Source organism: Henckelia pumila, chromosome 2, assembly GCF_033568475.1.
Source record: "Henckelia pumila isolate YLH828 chromosome 2, ASM3356847v2, whole genome shotgun sequence".
In the NCBI taxonomy this organism is placed as follows: Eukaryota; Viridiplantae; Streptophyta; class Magnoliopsida; order Lamiales; family Gesneriaceae; genus Henckelia; species Henckelia pumila.
In genome coordinates, this window is record NC_133121.1 from 22901017 (window position 1) to 22911214 (window position 10198).

Sequence of the window (10198 nt, forward strand, 5' to 3'; positions counted from 1 at the left end):
TGGCAAGGAGCACATGGTCCCAAAATGACGAGTTTTTCCGGCGAAGGGAGCGCAAAACATTATGATTCAATTGAAGCTTGCAAAAGAATTCACAAAGGAGATTTTGCTTCTTGGACTTGTACCATGATCACAAGGAGTAAAGACTTTTTATATCTTGATAATGGAAACACGGAGGAACTTGAGCAGAATTATTTTATTGCCATCCGTTCCGGCTATCTGTCTTTGCGAAAAGGAAGTCGCTTCTTGGTTGAACCTAATAGTCCTCACCGCTTCAGTCATCAGTTTGGATTTTATCAAATACCACCAGGGGTTCTTGTTCGAGACGTCCGCAAAGCTTTTTTGGATGAAGGGCTTCTTTTTTGACGGTTGAGTACTCTTTCCAACTCAATGTCTAGAGTGCAATTTCCATTCATGCCCCCAAATGCGTAGAGATTATGCTCCGATGAGTATAAAAAGTGGTGGGCAATAGTTCATGGAAATTATTTGGAAGAAAACATCACAATTTTGACTATCTCAAAGCCTTGTGAAAATTTGCGAGAAGGTAAAATTTATGAGGATGAAAATGAGTTTCTCGGTGAAGACTCTCGTCCCAAAGATCATAGTGCTCGTGCAATCGATCTTTTAGAGGTAAACAAGAGAAATGACTTCCAAGATAGTGAGAGTAGCACTGCAGACCATCATTGGAAAAGGGCCAAAAAGACCTCTAATCCTTTCGAGCCAATAGTTATTGACATTGATAGTGTAATCAGAGACCCGAGACTCATGGGAATCTTTGTGGGAGAGGTAATTTTTTTTTAAAAAAACTTCCTTTTTCTTATTTTTTATTTTTTTATTTTCCGTCAAACTCTTTTGTCATTCCTTTTTTTTTTTTAGGTGGAGAAAGAGTTATTGAATGTTGATGATACTCATGGTTCACAAGGCAGCCAAAAATCGATCATGGGACCGAACACATCACTTGCAATTCTTTCAGCCGGTGAACCAATACCAAAAAAGGGTTCTATTTTGGCAATTCCTTATGCAACTCCCAAGCCTGCTTCCCTTCTTGCACTTGATGGAGGAAAATTTCTATTTGATCATCAAAAGAAATTTCTTCAAAGGTTGTGGGCCGAACTTCGTGAAAAGATAATGAATACTTCTATTGACTGTATCTCTTCTCTTAAAGGCGACGTGTTTTTGGTGCTTGATACCATGAAGAGTTTCCATGATTTTGATTTCTCTGGTTTGGAAAAGTTATTGGGATCATTTTTTGACAAAGATCCTGCATTTGATGAAGCCCAGTCAAAATATTCCGAACAAACTGGCAAGGAGATTATTGCACAACAACTGAGTGAAGCCAAAGATCGTCTTGATGCTGCCAGGACTAGGGAGAGCAAAGAGGCGAGTCAAGTTCAATCTACTCATGAGGAGTTGGAGCGCATTACCAAAGAACTTGATGATTTGAAGAAGAGAAAGAAGAGCTTATCTACTTTTTTAAAGAGGCAACAACGATTGTTGTCTAGTGTTCAAGCAGAGGTTCATAAGATTGAGGAAGAAGTCACTGCCATCGGAGATGTTTCCCATTTGGTTGATGGGGCAGTCGAGAATTTGAAGATGTCGACGATCCATCTTGAAGTTGCCAAATAAGACTTGAAGAAATTTCTTCCATTTGTTTAGAATTTTTTTATGACTTTCATTACCTTTTATATTTTGTAATGAACATAACTTTGAGAGGTTTATAAATGTGCTTCTTTGATTCATATATATATATATATATATATATATATATATATATTTGTGCTTACAGTACACTTGAAATATAAAATAAATTATAATTTCATGGGAAACAAAAACAACAAGTTCATGACTGTACTTAGAAAATATCTAAGTTGACTACGTACCCAATATAAGGATCAAGTCATAACGTAGTTAAAAATTTTTATTGTTTGGGGGGTTCCGTGCACAGTTTATACTCATGCGGGCCAAAAGTATCTATTTCTTATCCACCCTAGATTAGGTGGGGATTTAATATTTTAACCACATAAAATACCATAAGTGGGAGAAATACAGTTTAACCATATGAATTCACTATTGGTGGGGACATAAGAGTTTAACCACATGTAATACCCTTGGTGAAGTATATAATAGTTTAACCACATGTAATACCCTTGGTGGATACCGTTCACAGTTTATACTCTTGTGGGTCAGGAGTTTTTCTTTATTTTGTTTTTTTTTATGCATAGTAACGCTTCAAGAATTTCCCGTTTATGGGACCAATTATTAAACCATCTTCATCCACCAGTTTGTATGCACCATTAGTATAAACCTCTTTGACAACATACGGGCCATCCCATTTTGATGTAAAATTGTTTCCGGTTCGATGGGTTGTGATGATGGACCTTCTCACTGCGAGTACTAAATCATCGACTTGAAATGAGTGCGATCATACTTTTTTGTTGAAAGCTCTAGAGAGACGAGCTTGGTAACACTCAAGTCTTTGTAGCCCTACCAATTTTTTCTCATCGAGAGCTTTTAACTTCTCGAGGCGCAAACGTGCATTTTCTTCTTCTGTCAAGCCTTCTTGTATATCTATCCTTAGTGATGGAATTTGTTGCTCGAGTGGCACGACGGCTTCCACACCATACACTATTGCATAAGGAGTTGCTTGAGTAGGCATTCTGTAAGTGGTTCTATATGCCCATAGAGCCTCTCCAATCCTTTCATGCCAATCTTTCTTTGATTTTGCAATTATCTTTTTCAAGATATTACACAAGGTTTTGTTGAAAGTTTCGGCCAAACCATTAGCAGCAGCATAGTACATAGAAGACTTTCTTTGCTTAAAGCCAAAATTTTCACAGAGTTTTATCAATCAAAGCGTTGCAAAAAGGTTTTCCATTATCTGTGATCACGTACCGAGAAATCCCATATCGATATATAATGTGGGTGCGAATAAAATCAGCAAAATTTTCCTTCTTCACTTCTTTGAGAGCTACCGCTTCAGCCCATTTAGAAAAGTAGTCTGTTGCAGCCAAGATATACAAATGTCCACTTGAAGATTTAGTTAGTGGTCCAACTATGTCTAAACCCCAAGCATCAAATGGCTAAGAGGCTACTGTAGGATGCAACACATCGGGCGGTTGGTGAATGAAATTTGCATGGTAGTGACAAGCTTGACACCTTTGTGCATAATCCATACAATTTTTTTATCATTGTTGGCCAATAATAACCCATTCTTTTAATCCGAAAATGTAGCTTTGGGCCTAATTGATAGGCTCCGAAAATTCTAGAATGAGCTTTTTCCATCGCTCGAGTGGTTTCTTCATCCCCTAAAAACCGTAAGAAAACTCCATCAAATGAGCGCCTATATAAGGTATCCTTGTAGTAGATGAAACGTGCTGCGCGTGTCACGCCCCGCTCCTGGGGTCGGGTGACATCGCCGTTGCTTTCAAATAAAATTCGAAAAAAACCAGGATCTTAGTACAAAATTTAACTAAAACCAGTCTATTTCATGAATAAATTCCAAAAACATCGTCTTTACAACTCGATAATTCCAAAATAACAAAACTAACAAAACTCGCGGAAGCGTTTAATAACTTAAATAACAAAATATTATTGTTTCAATCCCAAAATAAAATAACAAAATAAACTCTTAAAAAATTCTTCTTTCACCAACCCCAAAACTGGTCTTGTTCTTGATCCTCTAATTCTTCTTCTATATCATCTGGGAGGGAAAAGGTAAGGGGGTGAGTGTTTTAGGAAACACTCAGCAAGTGGGGGTCGATCGATCATATCAAATATATACATATATATTTATCTCAAAACTTGTAATATATTCCATAAAAAAAACATTTCTTTCATGTCCCAACAAAGCATAACAAATCATAGCATCATCATCATCATAACAAAATAGACATGATTTACATATTTTGGCCAGACACTAAAATTCCTCTCATTAATCGTGGCTAACTGATCAGTCCCCTATATGTAATCCCTCTAAGGGGTGAGGTCATGGAACGGTTATTATTACCTATCGCATCAGGGCCATATCAAAACATGGTTCGGAAATTCCCTTTCCACTCTTAATTTGAGTCATAACAGTGCCAAAACATACTTATAACAAATTCATCAAGAATAACAATTACATATCAAAATTCGAAAGAATATAATGAACGATCGAAATTTTAAATCATACATAAGGTTTTAAAACAAAAGCCCACTTACTGTAGATGTGTACAGAAATCAATAACTTTGCAAAGCTTGGACCGAAACTTAAGAAGCAAAACTCTCGAAATTCAGATTCTACTTTTCGAAAATTGTCAGATTTTTGGATTGACCTTCAACACTATCACTTCACGATTCCCAATACAAATCCACGTGTAATGAAGAAAGGTAAGGGACCAACTCCTTTGACTCAAAATAAAATCCTTGACTTTCAAACTATATAGGTAAAGGTGGACAAAATATTGACTCAAGGTGGCAGCTTTTACTCTCGAAAACAAGGAAAGAAGATGGGTAGATTTCTAAGCAAATTTTCAGCCTTGCTTCGAAAACATGGAGAGAAAAATAGCAGATTTCTGAACGTAAAAATTATGAAACTTGAGTCTGTATTTATAGGCACTCAAAAGAGTTAATGATAGACTAAGATACTGATAATCAAAGTTTGAATGGAAATTATATCTCTCAAGATTTTATTCCATCTATATCTTGATTACTTATCTTAATTTTGTAAACTAAATATCTCATAAAATAAATAAAAATCTGAATATACATTCTATCTCCAATATTATCTCGATACGCAAACCCAAAAAATCCAATATTCTTGATATTAATTTATCTTAGTACAATCACCTTCAAGATTTTAATATCTTGTACCCCTTAAAAATCCGGGTTTCACATCCCTCCCACCTTATTGGAAGTTTCGTCCTTGAAACTTGATTTAACTTAGTTTTATAACAACATATGGCTAAACTATTTCACCAATGATGTTCAAACCTAAATTTCAAAAAATCATAACTTGTCAAACTTAAATCTAAAAATCATAACTTAATCTACAAGCCCAAATATCAAACTTATATCTCAAAATCATGACTTAAATAATTTTATCTATGATGTACTCTATCCCAAAATCAATCTAACTTAAACCAATAAAAAATCAATTTAACTTAAAGTCACGAATTTATTCCCAAAATTTATCAAACTCAAAGGCCAATAAATCAATCTCAAATATTATATTGCATATGCAATATAAATACTAATCCCAAGTAGTTTCAAATTCTTCCCATCAAGATCATATATTCTAAATTCTAATTTTCCATCATGACCATGAACCTGGTTTCGCTCTGATACCATTTCTGTCACGCCCCGCTCCCGGGGTCGGGTGACATCGCCGTTGCTTTCAAATAAAATTCGAAAACAACCAGGTTTTTAGTATAGAATTTAACTAAAACCAGTCTATTTCATGAATAAATTCCAAAAACATCGTCTTTACAACTCGATAATTCCAAAATAACAAAATTAACAAAACTCGCGGAAGCGTTTAATAACTTAAATAACAAAATATTATTGTATCAATCCCAAAATAAAATAACAAAATAAACTCTTAAAATATTCTTCTTTCACCAACCCCAAAACTGGTCTTGTTCTTGATCCTCTAATTCTTCTTCTGTATCATCTGGGAAGGAAAAGGTAAGAGGGTGAGTGTTTTGGGAAACACTCAGCAAGTGGGGGCCGATCGATCATATCAAATATATACATATATATTTATCTCAAAACTTGTAATATATTCCATAAAAAAACATTTCTTTCATGTCCCAACAAAGCATAACAAATCATAGCATCATCATCATAACAAAATAGACATGATTTACATATTTTGGCCAGACACTAAAATTCCTCTCATTAATCGTGGCTAACTGATTAGTCCCCTATATGTAATCCCTCTAAGGGGTGAGGTCATAGAATGATTATTATTACCCACCGCATCAGGGCCATATCAAAACATGGTTCGAAAATTCCCTTTCCACTCTTAATTTGAGTCATAACAGTGCCAAAACATACTTATAACAAATTCATCAAGAATAACAATTACATTGCAAAATTCGAAAGAATATCATGAACGATCGAAATTTTAAATCATACATAAGGTTTTAAAACAAAAGCCCACTTACCGTAGATGTGTACAGAAATCAATAACCTTGCAAAGCCTGGACCGAAACTTAAGAAGCAAAACTCTCGAAATTAAGATTCTAATTTTCAAAAATTTTCAGATTGTTGGATTGACCTTCAAACACTATCACTTCACAATTCCCAATACAAATCCACGTGTAATGAAGAAAGGTAAGGGAACAACTCCTTTGACTCAAAATAAAATCCCTGACTTTCACTATATAGGTAAAGGTGGACAAAATATTGACTCAAGGTGGCAGCTTTTACTCTCGAAAACAAGGAAAGAAGATGAGTAGATTTCTAAGCAAATTTTCAGCCTTGCTTCGAAAACATGGAGAGAAAAATAGCAGATTTTTGAACGTAAAAATTATGAAACTTGAGTCTGTATTTATAGGCACTCAAAAGAGTTAATGATAGACTAAGATACTGATAATCAAAGTTTGAATGAAAATTATATCTCTCAATATTTTATTTCATCTATATCTTGATTACTTATCTTAATTTTGTAAACTAAATATCTCACAAAATAAATAAAAATCTGAATATACATTCTATCTCCAATATTATCTCGATATGCAAACCAAAAAAATCCAATATTCTTGATATTAATTTATCTTAGTACAATCACCTTCAAGATTTTAATATCTTGTACCCCTTAAAAATCCGGGTTTCATAGCGCGTCTTCGAATGTCTACCCTTTGACACGACATTTGACAACTTTTCATACTTCAAGTAATCAACAAATGCTAGACGCCAATCTTCTTTCTCAATTTCGAATACTTCGACAGTGTAATTATCATCTTTTTTTTTCATCACTCTCATCCTCAAAAAGTGGCGGTACTACCCAATTTTTACATATTGGCACACGAGCTTCGTTGTTTGGCATGGAAATTGTAGAAGCAAGTTTGGCTAGTGCATCAGCTAGTTTATTGTCTTTTCTCGGCACATGCTCGATCTCCACATCACCGAGCCACCCCATAAGCTTCCTATCATAATTATGATATGGGATTAATTCAGGCTTTCTGACTTTATATGATTAGAGTAACTGATTAATCACCAGAGCCGAATCCCCATATACTTGAAGATGTAATTATATCGACCGCAATTTCTAGTCCAAGGATTAGAGCTTGATATTCAACAACATTATTGGAGCAATTTTGAGTCAAGGTGAATGAGTATGGCAACACTTCCCCGTCAGATATCACAAATATAACTCCAGCACCGGCTCCTTCCTTATTCAAAGCTCCATCGAAATACATTTTCCATGGAGGTTTAACTTCAATTACAAGAACATCTTCATCCGGAAGTTTATTAGATAGCTCCCAATCTGCAGGGATTGGGTGGTCAGCTAAAAATTCAGCTAATGCTTGCCATTTGACAACCTTCTGAGGAACATATATAATTTCAAATTGCTGCAGTTGGAGATACCATCTTGCAAGCCTATCAAAAAGAACCGGTCTTGACATCACATATTTTAGCGGGTTTGCTTTTGAGACAAGCCAAACAGTGTGGGCTTGGAAGTAGTGTTTTAGCTTCTGAATGACAAATATGAGGGATAGACATAACTTCTCTATTGGTGATTAGTTCAATTCATTTGGCGTCATCATTCTACTCAAATAGTATAGTGCAGTTTCCTTCCCATCATCATTATCTTGAGCTAATAAAGCTCCGACGAAACGCTCTTGAGAAGTGATATAGATGGTTAATGGGCGTCCAAGCAACATGTTGTATGATGTCCTAGAGTCTATGACATGAAATAATACAGTTGAGGTCATTTCACCCATTATTAGTTCTAATCTTATGGCCCCAAGAGCCCTTTGTCCTCCTTGATTGAATAATTGGATCATCAGGCGACTATTTGCAAGTTACTCTGTGGCAATATTCAAATCATTCATCATGCGCAAAGGCATAATATTAACTGCAGAGCCTCCATAAATTAATATCCTATTCACCTTTCGCTCGTGACTATAGCCAGTGACGAATAAAGGCCAATTTGAAAGTCAGAACCAAACGGTAGATCTTTGTCAGTGAATGCTAAGGTCGTCGCACAATCTTTCTTATTTTCAGACTGACCGATCTGGTTGAAGAGGCTTCCTTGCAACGTGTTACGTAACATGATGCACCATCATGGTTATGTATTTCGATTTGATTGGAATTCACATTATCCTCTTCAAGTGATATTTTTCCTTGGCGAGCCAACTGCATGATTTTATCCTTGAATATGAAGCAGTCATGAATAGGATGCCCGATCAACCGGTGATATTTGCAACATTTTGGGTCATCCACTCGTGTAGCTTCTTCAGGTCGTTTCAGTTCTGGTAATTCAATCAATTTTGCTTTGACCAAATCATCAAATATTCCCGATACATCAGAGTCGAGAAAAGGGTACTATTTTGATTGCATCTCCTTTAAACTCAACTTTTTTCGCTCTCTTTCCTGATATATTTCTTTCTTGCCATTGCTTTTATCACTTATATTTCCCTTTACTTTGACAGGTGTGACATTAACTGTCATCGATTCTTTGGTCGGGGTCTTTGTGAAAGGCTTGCTTCCTTTCTTGAAGCCTTCCTTTTCTTTTGCTTTATGAGATTCATGAGCTGGAGGTCCCTATGCTCCACTTGCAGCCATGCTCAATTCCATTTCATGAGCTCGAGTAGCTAGATCCTTGAATGTATTTGGCTGGATTCCTTAAAGGATGTATCGAAGTCCCCAATGCATACCTTGGATGCACATCTCAATGGCGGAAGATTCTGACAATCGATCTTTGCAGTTAAGACTCAAATTTCTCCAACAATTGATATAATCAATGACATGCTCTTCTTTCCACTGTCGTGAGTTTGTCAGCTCGCTCATGCTAACTATTCGTCGAGTACCGTAGAAGCGATTGAGAAATTCTTGTTCTAGCTGATTCCAACTATTAATCGAGCATGGCTCCAGATCAGTATACCAGTCAAACACATTTCCTTTTAGTGAGCGAACAAATTTTTTGACCAGATAATCTCCGTATGTTCCAGCATTGTTACATGTCTCGACGAAATGAGTCACATGTTGTTTTGGGTTTCCCTTGCCATCGAACTATTGAAACTTTGGAGGCTGGTAACCAGTGGGCATCTTCAAGTCATCGATCTTTTGCTAGTAAGGCTTGGCATATGTGAGAGATGACTTGGAGCTTCCGTCAAGTTTTTCTTTGATAGTACCCATGATGAAGTCTTTTAACTGGTCTACAGGAATTGACTGATCAGGTGAAAAATGTAAATCTTTAGCATGTTCCTTTCCCTTTTTCTTCAACGATAACTCAGTTTCACCATTAGTTTCACCTTGTTTTTTTATGTGACTTGCATCAGTATGGTCTATCTTGTCCATCAACTTCATAATTTGGGAGTCTTGTTCTTGGACATGTCTTGAGAGTCCCTCAATTGCCTTTGTCAGACTTTCTATTTGATCTTCTAAAGTTATGGTATTTGTCACCATCATTGGTGCTATGTGCGATCTTTGATGGGTTTCTAGGAAACGAGCTCGCTCAGAAGATTCTTGTAATTTCTTTGACATACTTCTTGTGATGACTCCAAGACTTTCAGTTGACTTCGTAGTATAAATCTTTATGTTGGAGATCTTGATATTGCTGGACATGATGACTTAGAACTTTTGGCGAAGAGAAAAGATGAAGGGTAGAGATGGTCCCACTGGCGTGCCAAAATTTGTAGCTCAAATTCTTTATTTCTTAAAATTAAGAAATAGAAAATTGATACAAAGTGAATCAAATAAAGTTTAGTGAATACAGTCTCTAGATAATCCCTTGATTTTTTTCTTCAATGACAATTTCGTGTGAAATGTGAATTTGTTGGTTGTTTGATCTTCTTAGAAGATGATTTGATATATTGATAACGTTAATTCGATGGGTTCACACCTTGTTATCGAATTAACCTTCAAAATTTGAGAAGAACGCGATGAATGCCTTGAATCGCGCCTTGAATTTTGTTGATCTTGAATTTGGTGAAGAACAAAATCTTCTTGAATTTGAATGTATTTAAATATGTTGAAGAATAACACAATAAAT

General features: G+C 35.8%; 1 protein-coding gene across 1 annotated transcript; it reads right to left on the reverse strand.

Annotated features, from left to right (window-relative positions):
• Positions 1-2419: 2419 nt before the first annotated feature.
• Positions 2420-7120, reverse strand: LOC140877365 (uncharacterized). Its single transcript, XM_073280901.1, has 3 exons — positions 6997-7120; positions 2890-2995; positions 2420-2807 (listed from the first exon to the last, which is right to left on the reverse strand). The coding sequence occupies exons 1-3, from the start codon at positions 7118-7120 to the stop codon at positions 2420-2422; spliced, it is 618 nt and encodes a 205-aa protein (XP_073137002.1).
• Positions 7121-10198: the final 3078 nt, after the last annotated feature.